A 19,764-nucleotide genomic window follows, 5' to 3' on the forward strand; every position below is an offset into this window, starting at 1 on the left:
GCTTGCTTTATTTTCGCGACGAGGCAACTACCTGAGAGCCTGGCACAGGCTAGCATAAATCATAGATGCGAGTCTAGGCTCTCTTCCAAACCCTCCGTCTCTCAAAATCGACTAGCCAAAAGTCTCGGTCTACTTCCCCTCCGGAAATTGACAAGATCCAATATTATCTTTACATTGTTTTTACCCTATTTTTGACGTACGGTGAAAATAGATTAAATAGATCCTTGGGGTCGGTACTCGATCTCGCTTCCTCCAACCCTTAGTCAGGGGAGTAATGATTGGCTACATGATTTTGTCAATCCACAGACTCGAATACAAGGTCAAATTTCAAAAAGTTAAAACCTCGTTTTGTACTGCACCCTGTATAGTACACAAAAGAGGGGGAAATCTCTAGTGTTCCCCTGGCGCGGCCTGTAAAAAAAAGCAAACAGCGGGCGCCAGCTACGCGGGCCAGGTCAAGCTCCTGTATTCCTCACGACGGTTGCGCTCTTGGGGCCTGTTTTCGGTTCTGGCGTAACAAAATTGCATTTCCTGTACGGCGACATTTTTTCGGCAGATTTCCTTCCGATCTTTTTTTGCATTTTTTACAACCCAGTTAACAGCTCAACTCTTAGCTTAGTCTCCGCTGCAAAGCTAAGCCTTCCGTTGGGTCTCATAGATTTCGCCCTTTTCCAGAACTTTTTAGAAGGAAAGCCACAGTCGGAGTTATAATCTTCAGGGGTCGTGGTATTCTCTAGACTTGAAATGATTTTGGGTTGAATGAATTCATTCAGCTGCGACATACAAGTATAACAAATCGCATTTGGCCTTCCTAATATTTTAGGTGAATAAATTTAAGGCGGGCAAATGCGCCTGTTAGTTTTACGTCGTGTTTACTGAAAAGATGCATGAATTCACCCTTAGTCAGAAGTCTCCAACATCAAACTTTTAATTTCCCTTTCTTTTTAGTAACCAGACCATCATAGAGTAAAAGCGAGCCGAAAGAGTAGTGAGGAGGTTCTTATCTTGATTGATCATATACTATATTCTCATGACGCGACTACAATGCTCAGGTGCACCCAACGACTGTTTTCTGTGAAATATCTGTTCGGATAAGCAAAAATTACCTAGAATTTTCTATAGCTTGAGGAAGGCTAAAAATTTCTAGATGACCGTTCCATTCATGCACAACTTTCGAAGCTTATCTAATAAATTCCCTACGATTTTCTGAAGTTTAATTTTTCCCATTTCACTCCCCAGGTTAGGCTATTTTTCGTAGAGAAAGGAAACCTAAAATTTTCGGAATCGAAAATGCGATGCAGAGGGGAATCAGAAAAACTATCACTTTCGTAAAACTTGAAATTACAGCTAAAATTTTCGGGAAAATAATTCTGAAGCCCTTGTAATTTCGAAAAGACTCAAGTTGTCCTAGGATGACCGAACAGATATAAATTTTTTAGCACCACTTAGAATACATAGCTAGAGATCTAAAAGTACTCTGGATAGTCTAAAGCCATTTAGGAGGAAACCGTTGTTGGGTACCCCTGAATGCTATTAGCCTGAATTTCAGACCCCGAGTCGTTTTTACTCCCTCATTTGCTGTGCGAGTAAAAACGACTGGAAGTAATTGTCTGAAATTCTCGCTAAACTGCTATGAGAATGTTAGGTTGATCAGCCTATAAAAAAAAGAGCTCAGGGTAAATGATTCCGTTTACGACGAGCTTCAACCGAAATTCTCGAGCATTAAAAATGATATAATCACACTTTCAAATGAACTGAGAAAAACTTTAAAACCAACAATCTAACTGACGAACTCAAATTCATCAAGCCAACCCTGGCCTCCCCTATCACAAACTGATTTCCTTTAAAAATTTTTTTCCTCACACGGACAATTGAAGCGGTTGTCTATTTTCGATCAATTCTATGATCGACAAATTGCGTGGTTTAATATATACCTCTGAACCCTAAAAAAGTTCAATTTACTTTTCTTTCGTAAATTGAATCGGTCACGCTACTTTAGACAATTGCAGCACCTAATTATTGGGGGGAGAAAATTGCTCCAGTTTTAAATCTTGCAATTTCGATTCCCCTTACTGATGCGTTCTTACACAGGCGAGTATGGCTTCGGAATCCTCTATATATATTTCTGTAATGTGGCGCCGGGCTTTTGTCGGTTTTTGGGACAAAGGGAACATTAAAGAGATCTAGAGACGCAATTTTGTTGTCTGGCAACTGGAGCATTCGGCCCCCTGTTCTGCTCATCATAAAGCGAAAACGCAACAACGTCAGTCGAGACTTCTAAACATTTCATCAGACCGCCCTGTTTTGTTGGGAATTTTTTTTTATCTTTATACCGTAAATCCGCTATCAATCTATTAAGCCCCCTCGCTCTAATAACCCCCCTCAACCCCCACCCACTTTTCAGGGGAAGAAAGTTAATAAGCTCCCCTCCCCTTGCACTTATTGTTCTTACTTCATTTGAACTGATCCGGGATTGCTTATTCACGTGTTGGAAGGTCGGCTTTGTGTTAGATCCTCCTCTGCATGACCTCCAACTTCTTGTACTTGAGCTTTTCCACTTCGCATTCTAGGTCTTTATGGAGAAACGATCCACCATCGTCCAGCAAATTTAATAAGTGCCCGTCTCTATTAAGCGCCCCCCCCCCCCCCCCCCCCCGCCCCTCAAACTTGTCTGAAATAAGTAAGCCGGCCCAAGGGGTAAATAGAGGATTTACGGTATTTGTAAAACAAGATGTTTTAAAGCGAATTTCAATCTTTGGCCACACTTGGCAACAAGAAATTGGGCGTGTTCATTATTTAGGGCCCGCTTGTTCGAACACTAATTATTGCTTAACCCGGTGTTAAATTTTAATCCGAGTACCTGTTTCTTCTCAATTTCTGAGTTGATTTAACCTACCATTTTGGAGTGTCCAAAAATCAAATTGTACGCGAAAATAGTTTAATGAATTGCTTTGTAAAAGTACGTAGCTCGAGTCTACGCAACGCAAGCGCTTCGATCTGATGAATTCAAATTTCCTGCTAACCTTGGGTTCAGTCTCAAACCTTACGTGTACATCCTATCCCTGATTATTCCTTACTGACCATGACAAAGCATAAAACAGTTAAAGTTATGATGCAGTGCGTGTGCAGACAAATACGTGATGAGTTAATTTCGAAAGCGGCTGTTGACTTCCTTCTCAAAGAAGGAAGTTTCATTTTAAATTGAACAAATGTTAAATTATTATTTTGATATCAGTAAAAAATTACAACTAAGTTGAATACTTCTCGGTCCTTCTTTCCGTGTCAAATTCGTGCGACTACTTAATCTTTAAAAATAGGCATTAAAGTTTCTGTACGTGAATTAAGACGGCGGTGTAGTATTTCCTGAATGAAAAATAAACATTACATCGAAATGACATATTTAATCGCGAAACGTGGAGAAATCGGTACAGCCCACCCCTAGTATTGGAGGAAGCAAGGCGGAAACAGAACAAGACAATCAAATTTAAATCCCATTTGATGTCTTAGCAAGGTTTACGAAGTGCCATCCGCTCTCTGTTGCAATTTAATCATTTTCTCCTGAGCTACGGAAAAACCTTTCGAGCTTAACATTAAATACTGACCTCTCTGTGCATGTACACACTGTATTAGGTCGCTTTATGTCAAAACGCTGGCTCAAGATGATGTTCCCCAGAGATGAAACCGGAGGTTCATATTTTGACGGTGTCGTGGCGGCGTCTATAAACAGGCGTTGTGATATATATTCCCGCCTACCAATCAGGTTCAGTGAAAAATAGTTTTAAAAGAGAGAAAGGAAGCAATAATCGGCGAGGAAGACAATATTTCGGTTTTACGTGCTTGTGATCATAGCTGTATGTCTAGTTAAACATGACACAAGTTGATACACTTGTCTGCTGAACTACGATCGGAGAGATATATCAAGCCATTCAATTCGACAATATTTGAAGTTTCAGGTGAGCAAACTTTGTATACGTAGTTGTAAAACTTTTTTATTTTCAAGTTAACACCTACAAGAGAACTAGCGAAAGAAGAGTTTCTTCATGGGAGAAATCACGATCTCTACGAATGTAAATTATCAGTCCAGTAGGTTACTAACTTTGAGGAGGGTCACACTTTAGGTTATCAATTCAGAAACTATTCAACTTAAAAGTAAACTCTCAGTTGTAATGAACCAGACACAGTAGAGTCGAAAACTAAGTGCAAACCAATTCAACAACATACGGTCACAGCTTTCGAAATCTGAATCGCCATTGAAATATAGTAACACTGATGATTTTATCCATAGACTAAGAGCCTAGCAATATTTACAATTTGATAAACAGCACCACGTTAGGGTATTGGCAAATGTCCCTAATTTGAAACGTCAACAAGATCCGCGACCGCGTGATCTTTTTCATACATCGTCTTTAGTTTTTTTACGCGCGTAAAGCCCGAGTTTTAAAAGTTTACGCCCCCTGACGCTCGTAAAATTTACTCGATAGTGGAAATCCACGTTGACGCTCTTCCCAAACACACATAACTGTGGTCCCGAACGCGTGTCTAATAATGGTAGAGTCCAGCTTTCGCCATTTTCAAATATGGTGTTTAAGATAACCCAACGGCAAAGAAAACGTTACTTAAAGAGTGAATTTGCGTTCTCTCAAAACTTTATCGCGATTTTTCCGACACCCCCAAATTGTTGGTGAACTCTTTTTAAGTTAGCCTAAACAAAGTTCAAGTCAAGAAAGAGAAAAAAAAACTCCCTTCTCGTTTGTTTACGTCCACCGTGAAATGAGAAAAAAAAAATTTCACGTGGCAAAGTATTGTGCCAAAAGGGTGACTCACTGCCGATTAAACCCCTTGCTTTTTTGATTTCTAGGTTGTCGTCGCCGTCAGACAACTTAATTAAGTCCCTAATGATAAGTGAGGTTAATCTCAACTGTTCTGAAGGTCACACTCCTTTTAGGTATCAGATATACAAACTGTTCTAAAATTGTTCCAGGATTGTTAGACAGCCAAGTTCTTGATCGTTATTTAAGATCAAGTTACATAAGCTCTCGTAGAAGCAACGAAAAAAGAAAGAAAGAGAATACGAAAATCTAGACCACATGACGTCAAGTCCGCCATATGTTGCCGATGTTGGTAAACATTAAAACGGTGGCCATGTTGGTTTCCTGTGGGAGATGAAATCTTTCCTCATGATGTAAACGCTTTCTTTTGTAGCAGCAAATTGGAAAGCTACTGGTCACGTGAATGAAAACGCTCTGTAGGCCAAATCTCGACCGCAAAGCTCTTTTGCGCGCATTCGATTGCCAACCTCGACCCCAGGTCGCATTTTTCTTTTAATTTCCCGTTCAAACTGGGCTGCAGTTGAGGCGTTTTCTTCGGGCGCGCGAATGTTTTTTCTCTCGAAAGCGACATGTTGAAACTACAAAAGAGAGGAGGAAATGGGGCGAGGCTTGGGCAGCGGCGGAGGGCTTGAGGGGGCGGATGACAGATAAGCCTGACCCTCACCTCCCCGCTTCCCTTCTTACGCCCTAGCATCTACCCTAAGGGTTGCTATTTGTAATCTCTCCAATCTTACTCTGTCATAAAATCAAACATGGAGGTTACAACAATACGAACATAAACAAGCAGCTCTTGCCCGCCTAAAATACGCCTACACTGAAGGCTACGTTAAAACTCACACAAACATGGTTGCGCCTGGCCAGGCTTTGATAAACAGGCTTCAATAAACATTATTATTGCACATTATTTGAGTATCAATGTATTTAGCACGAAGATGAACGTACTAATTGAGGACACTATTTTTACGTCTCCAACTCAAGAAGGGACCGCCATTTTACGGTGGTAATCCAAGCGAAGGTCTAGCCGTTTGTAGGGTTGAAATGCAGTACCTTCATTTCAAGTTATTTTTAGACCCTGAGTTTTGGTTTGGTCCCGGGAATCGAAAGCCGAAACCTCCCGCTCTGCAGTGCAGTCAAGTGCTCTATCACCTGAGCTAATCCGTGCAACGGTTAAAGACAAAGCCAGCGTAGTGGTGCAGCCACAAGATGAATCTAGGGCGCATTTGAACGCCCGCGTCGAACCTCTCCCCCAGGGATTTTAAGTTTTCAAAGAGAGAAAAACCCCGGACGGAAACTAGGTTATTTCCGCGTCCTCTTCTCTTGCGGCGAGCACCGTCGTTACAGCTTATTTCAGCACCTACTTAGCCTGAAGCGAGTAGGCGTCTTGGAGGCGTGGCCGCCTTACGCAGCTTTCCTCCCTTGCCACAGGTCACTCGAGATTAAACTGCTCTAGTCTCATGTCGACTTTCACGTACAAGTACTTTGCAAAATCACATAATCTCGTGACCAGTATATTTTTGCCAGCTTTCTTTTCCACATTTCCCTTCCGGTTTAAAAAAAAAGGCGTTAAGTCTTTTTCGCGGAAATTGTGCACAGCCATGAGGTAAGCTGTATAAGGATATCAATTCCGCCACAAACTATTTCCAATAGTCGGCTTCATTGCAGCATCAGAATCTAGATTCGGGGTCATCGTTGACCATATCACTGGCCTCGATTAAAAATCCATATAAGCTTGGATTGGGATTTAGATTTCGTGACTGCAAGAGGATCCTTGTCTCTTTTGAAGCCTGGCGAAACATTCTTCGCGACCTCTAGGCAGGACCATATTGGATCAAAGTAAGGTCAAATAAGAGACAGCGTAAATGAACTTAATCGAAATTAAGAAAAAGTGATCTGGCTTGGGGGTACATGTACCTCCACCGATTTAAAGTTCTATTGACTGTCCAGTCTCACAACAAGAGCAAAATCGTGCGAGTGATTTTTGTCGGCATTTCTTTTCATGTTTATTTAATACTAACATAAATATAAAAAAAAATAAAGCTGTTTTTCATTTCGATTTTAGGTCTGAAGTTAAAGGAATAATATTTTATAAACGACTATTTTTGATAAAAATATGCTTGACCTTGGACTATTTTATTGTCTTCACATTTAGCAGAGGTACAAATCAATTTAGCATCAATTGCTTCGAATTGCAGACCAATCAGGCGCGGGCCTTCTGATCCGTAAAAATAATACTGGTAATGCCGGTTTAAAGCTGTTTAAATCGCCCTTTTCAAATTTTACAATATTAACCCCTACCTGAAATTAAAAAAAATGGATTGAACAAAAATAAAATATTGCTTCAAAGTCACGCGATCGATAAAAACATGCAATATCGTGTGCACAAAATTGTGAGATATTTAAATTAGTCGAGGGCACTCGAAGGATGCTAAATTTCGATATAAGAGAGACATGGAAGACTTAAAGTTTAGTGTGTAAAGTTATACTTCCGTACTACAATACAGAAAATAAATATACCACCAGACCAAGGTCAGCTTATACTACTTAGCCTAAGGGGAAACCAGCCGACCAATTAGGTTATTCGTGAAGACAAGAGCCGACATTTACGCTTATAAGTTTCCGCGTTTTTCGACTCAAAAAGCTAAGATAAGTATAGGTTTTGGTCTAATACTTTTGAGTCCTTTTGCTGTAAACGTCTCTTATGGAGAGAACGCGAAAGAATATAGTGATTTTTTATTCTTGTGAACGATCGAACTTCGCTTGTGTAGGCTTTTGTTTGTTGTCTGGAACAGAGAAAGATAAATTTAGCGGGAAAATATTTTTGCAAGGTAAGCAGTTTTTTTTTGAAAATTTCCATTTTGTTTCGCCTGTGATTTGTTAGCAACAGTTTAAATCCTTATTTCGAACGTAAGTAAAAAATATTTTTGCCCGTATTATAGTATTAAGCCGTTGCGTGTCTCACGTTATGTTAAATAGCGATTCCGCTAACTAGCTATAGTCCGTTTCAAATTTAAATATATATGAAACCCGTGGTGGAACTATAGCAGTCATCATATCTACAGTATTTTTTGAATAAGAATGGCTTGTGATAGGTAACCAGTAACCTTCACGTTGTAATTCCTTCGACATTCGGAAGATCGTATTAGTTACGGATAAAGTAATCAAGCCAAAATAGACATCGAATTAGAATAGCATAAATTTGAATCCGGTAGCTTTCCAGAGAAAACTCACGCAAATACACAGAAGAGCTTGCGTGGTTCAAGGTATCTCTCACGTGATTAGAATAGCGAGTTTTGATTGGTCAAATTGATTCGTGTACGCCACGGCGTGTTCACTGTTCCTACCCCTCTAGTGTGGAGACGTTGATTTCGACAATGAAGCTTCGTTTCTTTATATAGAAATGTACGGATTTAGAAGTGGAAAGAGCAAGGTTGGAGATAATGATTACTGGTCGCGTTAAAATCTCCTGAAAGACGCATGGTTTATATGAACTTCGCGGCAGTGTCCGAACTTCTCTTCTGTCCTTTGTTTTGTTGTGGCGATTGAAATTCACTTCTGTCACTCGAGTTCACGTTGATTTGAGAGCCGAAACTGGTAAAGTAGGCGAACTTGGCCAGTAATATGCTCAATGGTTTCCCAAGTGGATGTCTTGAGCGATCGAGAAAAAGAGATTTTATCGAATTATGACAGGTTAGAGTTGAATGTGCTTGTTTGGGTGTCCTGAATTCTTCATATCGTTTCATTGGTTGTGCTGACCGTTGTTAATCTCTCGTTTCTCTAGCCGCCTGTACGGATTTTTACGAGTTCAAGATCCTGTTGGAGAACCGTCCTTGCCTGATCTGACTCATAAAGCATTGTTACAGAAGGTGTGTATGGAAGTTTGCAAACTTCTAGCTCGTAATTCGTGAATCGTGTTGCTCGAATAGTCATGGTCTGAGCTTAGCTTCCAGTAGCATACTACGGTATTGTCTGTTCGCCGAGCAATTACAGCTTACTGTAGGTTGTACGCGGAATAAGGGAAGATCTGATTTACAGGAAGTGATTTATCTGTATTGTAATTTTTACCGTTATTTTTAGGGTGTAGCTTTTCTCGAGAAGGAGTTACGACACGAAGGAAAGACGATACACCCGTCCACCTTCTGCAAACTAGGACACATTCACCTGTTGCTCGAAGATTTTCCGAAAGGTACAAAAAATTCCTGCGTTTCACTTAACGTTTACTTTCAAAATACGTCGCAAAAAGCAACAAATCTTTGTTTAAAGTAGGAAAGTTGTTATTTCATGCTATCCGATGTTCATTTCGAGAGAACTTGCACTTGTATGGCTTACAGCGCAGCTTATATAAGACGGTAAGCTGTCTTAAATAGTATTGATTTAATTCAGTGTATATTTGCTTTCAATCTGTGGCCTTTAAAATTTTTCCTCGTTTTATTTTCAGCTCTTTCAGCCTATCAGAGGTTCTTTAACGCTCGACAAGTTGATCACTGGAAGGTAATGATTACAAATAATTTGATTAAGCTATATTCCCTTGACTGTGCATCTAATCGTATTTAATAAATTTGGTTTTCTTGTGCATTTGTTGTAATCAAAAGATTAATAGGTGCTCAGATTATGTCTGCGCATCAGAAATGGTGTAAAGATGGAACATCATAAGTGTTAAATCGTGTCGACGGAACTTGTCTGTTTGCACGTGAAAATGGCCGGCACTTTTCATATTACAGTCGCGCGCCGATCTTGTCGTTGCAAACGAGTTACGCTTAAAATTCCCTCAAATTTACAGTTCTGAATAATTCTTTTAAATTCTCTCTTTTTTTGCAAACAAACCCCTCTAAATGTGGTTTAAAGTTTAAATGAAGATTCCATGTCTCGCTCCAAAAATATTTTACCGATTAACTTTCTAACGTTTCATTAACCATCCTTTCAAGCAAACATACAGTTTTCTGCTTTCAGACAAAAGCTAGTTGGCTACATGAATAATTGAAAAGTTATTTTTGCTTTTTATCAATTCTGAGCTCTTCGTGTTGAAATCAAGGCAGAACGGAAGTCGATTTAAACCATTTAAACACTGCTCAGGGAAAATCCCTCAAATAAGTGATTTTTGGTTGCTAATTTTGTCGATTTTCCAAAGTTGTAGTTGTGTGCTATTTATTGTTCTTTTGAAGATATCAAATGATATTTGACTTTCCTTTTTTGCATTCAACTTACTTTACCGTGAAATTGCTGTGTTACATTTTAATTTGAAATATATGTTTTCAATTGCATGAAACTTTATACTGTCAACAGAATGATGTTTTTATTGACATCATAATAACCCTTTACAGAAATGTACTTTGTACTTAAATAAACAAGTGTAGAAAATTTGGGAAAAAAGTGGTTGATTTCACGATAGCTGTTATATGTATGTGTGTGCACTCACTTGTCTCTATAAATGTGACCTCAGGCTCAAAAATGTTTAAGGATTTATTTTTCTTGTACAATCAACCCTTCTTTATGGACAGCCACTTAATACGGACTCCTCATTGTTATGGACAGTTTGCTTTGTCCCTGGGGAAAGAAAGCCCTTACATTTTTCTCTAAACTCAACCTGCGTAATATGGACACTTTGTTACTACCGACATTCTCTATGGTCCCCTCAGTGTCTGTATTAATTAGCGTGCATTCAACAAAGATTTAAGTGCAAAATAATAATAGCTGGATAGACCAATACAAACTGTTTGTTGACAGAGCTGGGAATAATTTAAACATTTCTATTAATAGAGATGTTTATTAAAGTTTACCATTGGACATTCAATACATAGATGACTTTATTACATGCACACAAAATGTGTACAAAATATAAAAATAGAAAATTAAAGACAGTTACCAAAGGACAGTTACTAGGTGATCATAGATTGTACTGTAGGATTTATAAGAGAAAACTTAAATGCAATGTTTAAAGTGATCCTGCTTTTGATTGTCTGGATAAAATTTGTTTTGGTTAAGGCTAGTGATCTATGTGGATCTTCTTTTGAGGCAGGTAGATCTATCAGCGGTTAGAAAAATAATAAAGAAAATACATGTATTACTTTGCAATTTACTAAGCAGCCATTCAATTGGCAAAAATTTTGCTGATTAAGATATTTAACAAATTTTGACTTACTGATGGCACAACTACCACTGGGGCAAAAGGGAAAACAATGTTTCTGTGAAAAGGGAAAATGTTAGTAAAAGCACCCATTTGTAGAACCTCTTAGTTTTACAGAATTGTGTGGAGTTTTGGGAACTGTGCCAAATTGTCTCAGTTTGAGCAAACGTGTCAGGCTCCCAGATGTGAAGCCTGTCAGAAGCCCTGATATGATAAGAGTATGTCTTTGGGTTTCGATAGCCAGGATGGTAATGGATTTGCAGCTAAAAAAAATGGAGCAAACTTTTTCAATTTTAACTCCTGTATTGGGAAAAATGACCAAAAACTGATCATTCTTTAATTACTTTGGTGAGTAGAATTTACCTTTTCAGGAGAGGAAAACTGCAACTGATTGTTTCTGCCAAATTTTAATCTTTATGTAAAGCAGGTTGTACAGAGTATGACAGGATGATTTTCAAAATTACAAGTTGACTAATCTTGGTTAAAAGATGGTCAAAACAGTACTTCCAGTAAAGACCTTGAAATCGAAAAAATTGTGCATTTCGGTTTCCAATCTTAAGTCATGATTATTTTGGTTTTTTCTGTTTGAGACATTTTGAGCTTATTGCAAGTTTGAAATTGGTTATGTAACCAGAAGTCAGTTACATAACAATTCAGAATCATAGAAATTGTGTTACCGGTATTTTCATATAATTTTGTATTCAAATATATCTGCATTGTGGTTTGTTTCTTTAGCACAGAAAAAAGAAAATACTGTATGAGCTGAATATGAGAGCCTTGAAAGTCATTGATCACAAATTTTCTCAGCAGAAGTGTTTTGGTAAAATTTGTTCTCAGGGTAAACCAGAATTTCATTTGTCCGCCCTGAATAATTATAGAACCAGGAAAAAAGAAGGAACTTCTGAAGCAAACTAGGTTGACATGGGGTTTTGACCCTTGAATGGATTTTGCTTACAGCTTAAAACAAAAGTTGTTTTCCTATGAGGTCCTCTTAAGAATGGAATGGGGGATGGGGGGGGGGGGGGGGGGCAGGGGGATACATAATTTTTAGAATCTGTAGTTTCAGGTGTTGAGGAGAAAGCCAATTCCGTGTGGATATTTTACCATATAAAAAAATTGTATTTGTGGTTGTCCTCGTCTCTGTCACAGTTTCCACCCATCTTGAAACATGTCCATTGTCACCGTTTAATCTGTCTTAACTTGCTGTTTCAAGGCCACATCGCTCTTCAAAATTATATCTTAACAGGGCCTCTCCAATGTTTCCTTAATCTTTTGCACATACTAACAAATGTAATCTATTATAATTATTTATATTTAATTTATTAATTTATAGCCCTAGTTATTACCTAGTTCATATATACACGTGCCACTGAATCAACAAATTGATAACCAAGTATCATGTTGTCCATAAACTTAGAAGTTAGTTATGAATCAATAATTAAAATCTCAGCCAAAGCAATGTTACAATAGATCGACACCTCAGGACCATAAAGTGAGAAACTCAGAAACCAGATACTTACTGTAACCTTTTCACAGCAAAATAATTTGGAGATTTAAAACAGACTATATTTGATGCCTGAAGCTACATAAGAGGTAGCTGAAGCTAAGCTGAAGATATTTGCAGATTACTTGTTTCAATCACACAAAAGTAACAGTTTGACTTTTTTGGGGGTTTTTATGGGTGATATGTGGTTTTGTGTAAAGCCCAATGTGATGCAGATAAACAACTAAACTGTCAAAATTATAATTACCCTAGTTTTATTCAGTATGGTTCATCTAAATTTGTCTTTTTTTAAACCATTTTCAGGATGCTGCATTTCTTTACGGTTTAGGGATTGTGTATTTCAATTTCTCTGCATATCTCTGGTAAGTTCATTGACAGTTCTTCAGTTGTGTACTTTCTGCTGAACACCCATGGAAACTATTTTTAAGTTTTCTCCATATGTATAGAGAAACCTGGGTGCTTTAATTTTTTTTGAGAGGGCATTCTCTTCACCAAAGGTTAAATATTACACTGTATGTTTTAATACTGTCATAAATTTGAACTTACAGCAATTTAAATAACATATGTTTGTCTTGGGAATAATATTACTCTGAAGATTTGATCCAAATGAAATAGCTACACTGTACAGCATACACATTTAAAGAGGTCTGTCCAACAGTGAGAGCTTTATCCTTAGTCAATGGTCATTTTTTTTCCTCTACATAATCAAAAAGAAGGATCATTAATTTTGTGGTTGATGTTCTTGTGTTAAAACAGGGCAGTAAAGATTTTCCAGCAAGTGCTGTACATAGATCCAAGTTTCAATTGCTCCAATGAAGTTCACCTCAGATTGGGAATTATTTTCAAAGCACAAGGAAGCAGTGAAGCAAGCATAAAGGTATCAACTCTTTAGATTTGTTAGTTAGCTGGTCATGATAAACTTACTAACCAAGACCAAATACTGAGCATTTATTGAAGTTAGTATAGTTGCCAGCACCTCACAAACACCTTATTCGTCCAAAACTGTTGACACATTTTTGATTGACGAAACAAAAACACAGAAACTCACATTTCAAGACTTCATAGCCAATAACGTCACAGTTTAACTGATATAATTATGCGCCACAACATCTGACTTAATCAGGTCTTCTGATAGGGTGCGATGAAAAATCAGAAATTATGCGGCACTTTCAGGGCAGATTGTGCGATAAGATTTTGCGTTTTTTTTTTCAGGGCTAGTTTACATTGTTTTACCAGGTTTCAAAGGAGAAAAAACACTTTAATGTTATTTAACAGGCAGTTTGAATGTAAAGGAATAGTAAAACATCTATTGTAAAACAAAAAAAATTGTTGTCCAATTATCTTGATTCGGAAATAAAAAACAATGACAAAAGAAAATAAAAGGACACTTGTTTAATATTACATGACGCTGTTACACTGCTGACCACACTGCTTGTCTCTGAAATAAAAGTTGCTGCCCAGATACCGTGATCGAAGGTTTCAGATGTCTTTCAAGGTTTTCTTTAGTCACTGTGGCAAATCACCTAAAATAACATCAAGATTGGGAAAATGTGTTATCTAAGTTAGAATTCATTGTTTACTACACTTGAATTTAGCATTTTTTTACGAATTATGCGATTTTCCTCAAATTGTGCGATCAGACGCGATTTGAGGTCAATTGTGCAAAATCACACCATTGCGTAATATCAGATGGCCTGCTTAATTGACCAATCGGGTCAACAATTCAGAGTTCCATACCATCTACTGACAAGATACAATTCACTTTATCTCTGAAGATTAGTTCTACACAGGTTGTCGAAACATCAATCACTGTCAGCAATAGTCCTAATTAGGATTATACATTGTACTGACCTGCCTCAATAAGCATGTTCATGCACCCACATACCGTAAAATTTCGTATAGAAACTACAAGGTAATTGTATTGCATGTTGACAAAATTGATGTGAGCTTAATCGAAGACAATGCAAATCACTGAAAGCCGTTACAAGTAAATGTAGATTGCAAGTACAGTAGTTCCTCTGTTTTGTTACCATGTACCTCTTAAATGCCTTAGTCTATTAAAATACATTGTAACAGTGAACTTGTGTCAACCATTTAATTGGTCAACTTAAGTTCTAACATAGCTCTGACTTAAAAGTGAAAATGAAAAATATAATGACAGTCTGGTTTTATTTTCTAGCACTTTCAAATGGCCCTAATGGATTCCAGTCCTTGTTCATTGTCAAAAGTTGAGAGTAAGTTTGAATAGCTTGTAAAAAATGTCTTCCTTGTTAGAAAATTGTACACAGTTAAATTCACAAGTCATTATTCATTGATACTATGCTGTATTGAAGAAATAGTAATATAATTTAATAATGTTGCGATGTAAAAGTTTGTTTAATGGCTCTCCATGTGTTTGACTTGTAAGGTTCATGTCATTGTGCAGAGTGTTTTTCAAATTAATACGGACTTAATTTGAAAGAAACTTTGAGCAAAACTAGCCCCAGCTGAATTTTTATTGAAAGTGTTCATGCAAGATATTAGATTGAGAGCTGAGGTGTGAAAAAAAGGTATTTCTTCTGTCACAAACATTTTAACAACTGTATCAGTACACTTAATCACATCAACCATATTTAGAACCAGTTTTGCATTCTTTCCAATCCCCTCTTTTAGGCATAATTTACTTTTTGATGTTCATGTAGAGTAAGTTCTGACACTGTAACTACAGCTGTACATGCTATGCTGTTACCTGATACTGTGTACCCTTGTCTAGCCATGCAATTTGCTGCCTATCTGCATAATTGCTATCCCTTCACAAGATAGTCATACCGAAATGCTTATGATGTAATGTTCTTTTATTCGAACTTTGCGATAGGCCATTTGCGCGATGATGTCATTTTACTACTACAATGACGAGAATCCTTCATGGCTTTGCTCTCTTGTGCAAATTAGGGCTTTTGTTTATTAAAGCTCACTTAGATTACCAAATTTACAATGTAAATATGAATGGAGAAACGAAAAGGATTCTGGCTGTAGTAGTAAAATGAACCATTTTGCAAATGGCCTGTTACAGATAATCAACCTCTTTGCCATGTTTATGTACAGTGTACATGTATGTTTGCAAGACCGTATTGTTAATTCTTGTTATTTTGCCAATTTTGAAAAATTTTAGTTCGATTTCACCTTGGCCACCTTTTTGAGATGCAGAACAAGTGTGACTTAGCACAAGAAATGTATGAAACCATAATAGAGACTCCGAACGTACCTAACAGCATCAGAGCTAATGCCTATAAACAACTTGGTGAGTACAAACAGTGTCAGTTATCAACAGGTTCATGAGGCAGTATACATATGTCGAGATATGAAGCATGCGGGAAGTTTGGAGAACAGCCAAGTGCAACTGTATCCTCTTCAAACTTTGCAAAGAATGATTTGCATGCTCCATAGCTCACGCATATAAACAACAACACTCCCCTACTCACCTACTACCTGTTAACAAATTAACACATTATCAGTCATAACAGGCCTCACTCAGCTAAACCAATATCAGAGGCAACTGAGGCTGTTACTTTGTTTAAAATTTTGAAGTTTCTTGTGAGAGAATAGTGTGCCTTATGGTAAACATGGCCAGTATGATGGCAAAAGAAATGAAAACACTTTTTCCTGATATATTTGCCTATGAGGGAATTTTTGTTCAGTTATGGTCCTATTATCCATGGAATCCTTATGGGATAAGAGACAAAACTGAACCCTGATAATGACAGCCTTACTAATGTGACACATGCTTTTTAAGGCAGCAGATTAGTTATGTGAGTAATTCCATTCACCTTTGTAGACAGTCATAGTGATAGTCAAATCTGTAAAATACCAATGAAGTCACTGGGAAACTCTGTCTTATTAGAAGTACGAAAGGTTAGCCTTGGTGATGATGGTTGTACATTTATTGTTTGTCTCTGAACAGGGTGGATGTATTATAACAAGGAACACCTTGGAGATAGAGCATCCAGAATGGAGAAAGCTGTTCAGTTGTTACTAAAAGCAATTGAAACAGATCCTAATAGTGGTGCTGCCTGGTACTTAATAGGGAGGTGGGTGGAGATGATTGTCTGTACTAAGCACAATTAAATTAGCTGTTCAAAGTGAAATACAGTCATGTACATTTACAGGACATGTTTTCCATAAAACATTTGTTGATGTTACAGCTGTATTTGTCTAAAACATTTTAAACCCCAATTGAAAGGAGTCTCTCTTTAAAAGTGAGTCATCTCAAGTGATCCCAAAATCGGCATTTTACATTCCTAAGCAATATGATAACCATGCCTGCCCATTTAACAGTGGATTTCCCTCTCTGGTGTCCTAAGTTTGACTCCCAGTCTGACCTCATGCCAGAGATACACTATTTGTAAAATATTCTGAGTAAACGAGGTTAACTGTTGGGATTTTTAACTTGTTTTATTCACAATACATGTAAGTGTTTCAAATGTATGTTTCATCATACTGAGAGGCCTTTCAAGGGGAAGAGATAACTTCCTTAAGTGTTTAAGAGGGCTAGATGATGGGTGGCTGGGTGTGGGAAAGGTGACTATAACTTGGAATAATATTGACAACCATTTAGAGATACAGTATCAATGGACCAATGCCCCTGAAAAAAATGTTCATTTCATGTGACAATAATGTTGTCATTTTATTCTGGATTAATTTTTCTATGTGAACAATTTCTTTTACCAGATGTTATGCCATGCAAGGAAAGGTGCATGATGCTTTCACATCTTATCGACAAGCTATTGATAAATCAGAGGCCAATGCTGACACTTGGTGCTCAATAGGGTAAGGTTTTCTGTGTTAAAATTTTAAGTCACAGTTGGGAAATTCTTCTCAGGATTGAGTGTGGCATTCTTAATTAATTTATTTATTACTTCAACTGAATTTGTCCTAATTAAATAAATGCACCCTTCCCCCCTTTTTTAATCACAAAGATGCATATTTATGCTCAGGTTTTAAGTGACTATAAGTATTTGTGGATTTGATTTGTTTTCTCAACCATTGCAAAATTAAAGAAACATTCAGTTGTATCAATTATATTTTATTTTATGAGTTATTGTGCCATACAGCTAATAGTTAATTCTTCTGTTCTCCTTCAGAGTTTTGTACCAACAGCAGAATCAGCCCATGGATGCTCTTCAGGCTTATGTATGTGCCATCCAATTGGACCCCACCCATGTGGCCGCATGGACAGATCTGGGTATTCTATATGAAGCCTGTGAACAACTGGGGTACGAATTTTTTTAAAATTATTTTTGGACATGGCTTCTACAAGTATGCAGTGAAGTATCCTGCAGCACTCTAGTTGTATTGATGTATGATGGCTGTCAATTGGCTGACCTATTCATCCTTAGTAATACTAGTGAATTGACTACTTGATGTTAATGTACCAAATGACCAACCAACCAGTCCTGCATTTACACTTTGTAGTGTAACCTACTGACCAACTAGCCTGTACATGCATGCACCTTCTGACCCACTGACCAACCAACTTTATAACATTAAGTCTTCCTTATCACCTCACCAACCAACCCACCTCTTGCCTTCCAATTAACCAACCTACTAACCTTGCAGTGTTACTAAGTAACCCACTGGCTGCCCTCCTTACTGTCCAACCAATCAATCTACCAACCACCTTACTGACCAACCTATTGACTGCTTGCGTCACTGACTCATCAACCAACCTACCGACTGCCTTTCTTACTATCTAACGAACCAACCTACTGACTGCCCTCCAAACCAACTTACCAATCAACCTACTGACTGCATTCCAGTCCTTAATGCTGACATACCGCTAACAACCAACCAAATTACTCGCTCTCTGGCCTACATACCCACCTACAGTGTACCTACATACCTACATTGTATCCACTGTCCTACTTACTTAATTGTAATTTAATACTTTAATGTGCAGATATTTCTCTCAATACTTCTGTCTCAGTCTTTAATACTATCTAACCGGTTCTTTTACCTTACTCTACTTGTGACTAAATTTTGTTCTTGATCTCTTCTTTAGTGATGCCATTTCATGTTACAGTGCAGCCAGGAGATATGGTGAGTTCTTTGATAATTCCTTGGTTGTTGTATGTGATATGTTTTCATTTTTTCGTTATGAAAATTAAATTTTAAGAAGGCAGCTGAGGATGCCATTTTGCCTTGAAAAATTCCATTAGTCCTTGAATACTATTTGTTGAAAAAGAGTTTGACATTGTTAAAAAATTGATCTCCAGTTTCTTCCTTAAACATGTACAGTATTGTAGTTTCGTCTGATAGAGTATGGAAATTATTTGGTAATAATGTGGGACTAAAATTGTAGGGAGGTGTATCATACACACCTGTAATGTCTATTATGCAGTGAATTATGTGACTTTATTTCAAGTAGATTTGGCATACAGCACTTAGATGTAGAGTTTGTTTTTATAGAATGTTTAAGAGGATTGTTTTGGCTCAGTTCCCAAAGCTAGAAAGCCTTGAATGAGCATTAAAGTTTGCTATTTTTTGATAATTATTAGTTATTATGTGATTTCTCATGATTAGATGTGATTTAAAATCAGTTGTTGTAGGATCCCCTAATTGTGTTAATATCTGAAGCCCATTGTCTGGAAAAAGTGTAAAAATACTTCAAATACCAAAGCTTATGGTAATAAAAAGGAGTAAGAGTGGAAGTTACCAAAAAGTAACATTGTAGTGTTCTGTCTCACAGGTGCTACAGACAGCACCATTGAGGCACGTGTCAAAGCCCTGCAGGCTCAGCTAGCGATGATGCCACAGCAAGGAGAAGGTCAGAAGAAGTAAGTGTGCTTCTTTTCTACTTCTTTATTGGTGGAAAAGGATTTCTTTACTGAAAAGCAACTTTGAAAAAAATCAAAATGCCGCTACACATTTCTAGAAGCATATGTCAAAGGCAGCCCTTTATAACCAATAATGTCATATTCAAGGTCATTTATTTCCCATGCAGATTTTCACACTAGAGGTTTTGGACCACTTTTGTAACACCTCTCTTTTCAGGAATATCCCATCTGTTGAGGAAGCTTGGAAGTTGCCAATTCCAGCAGAGCTCACAACAAGAACAATACGAAATGCACAGGTACACTTGTAAGCTCTATGGGGAGAAGGTTCTGTATGTTATAAGGAAACATTGCTTGAAAAAAAGTGCAACTTGACAAAAGTTAATGGAAATTTGTAAATTGTGTAAACAGTTGAACTTTATGGTTCAGTACAGTCATGTTAGTTGTGCCCTGGGCCCAGTTGTTCTAGATGGTGAATAGTACTAGTTTCTCCAAGATTTA

At 37.6% G+C, this 19,764-nt stretch overlaps 1 protein-coding gene across 1 annotated transcript in view; it reads left to right on the forward strand.

Moving 5' to 3' along the window:
- The first annotated feature begins 8,195 nt into the window (after positions 1-8,195).
- LOC140950435 (lysine-specific demethylase 6A-like) overlaps positions 8,196-19,764 on the forward strand; it is a 29,395-nt gene continuing 17,826 nt past the window's right edge. Inside the window, exons 1-14 of the mRNA XM_073399663.1 lie at positions 8,196-8,516; positions 8,608-8,692; positions 8,904-9,012; positions 9,265-9,317; positions 12,758-12,816; positions 13,211-13,331; positions 14,634-14,688; positions 15,606-15,734; positions 16,395-16,521; positions 17,162-17,260; positions 17,575-17,706; positions 18,492-18,529; positions 19,179-19,266; positions 19,484-19,562. Coding sequence (XP_073255764.1) covers positions 8,455-8,516; positions 8,608-8,692; positions 8,904-9,012; positions 9,265-9,317; positions 12,758-12,816; positions 13,211-13,331; positions 14,634-14,688; positions 15,606-15,734; positions 16,395-16,521; positions 17,162-17,260; positions 17,575-17,706; positions 18,492-18,529; positions 19,179-19,266; positions 19,484-19,562 — 1,236 coding nt within the window. The 5' untranslated portion in view covers positions 8,196-8,454. The remainder of the gene's footprint in view (positions 8,517-8,607; positions 8,693-8,903; positions 9,013-9,264; positions 9,318-12,757; positions 12,817-13,210; positions 13,332-14,633; positions 14,689-15,605; positions 15,735-16,394; positions 16,522-17,161; positions 17,261-17,574; positions 17,707-18,491; positions 18,530-19,178; positions 19,267-19,483; positions 19,563-19,764) is intronic.

The sequence above is a fragment of the Porites lutea genome, chromosome 10 (assembly GCF_958299795.1).
Source record: "Porites lutea chromosome 10, jaPorLute2.1, whole genome shotgun sequence".
Lineage (NCBI taxonomy): Eukaryota > Metazoa > Cnidaria > Anthozoa > Scleractinia > Poritidae > Porites > Porites lutea.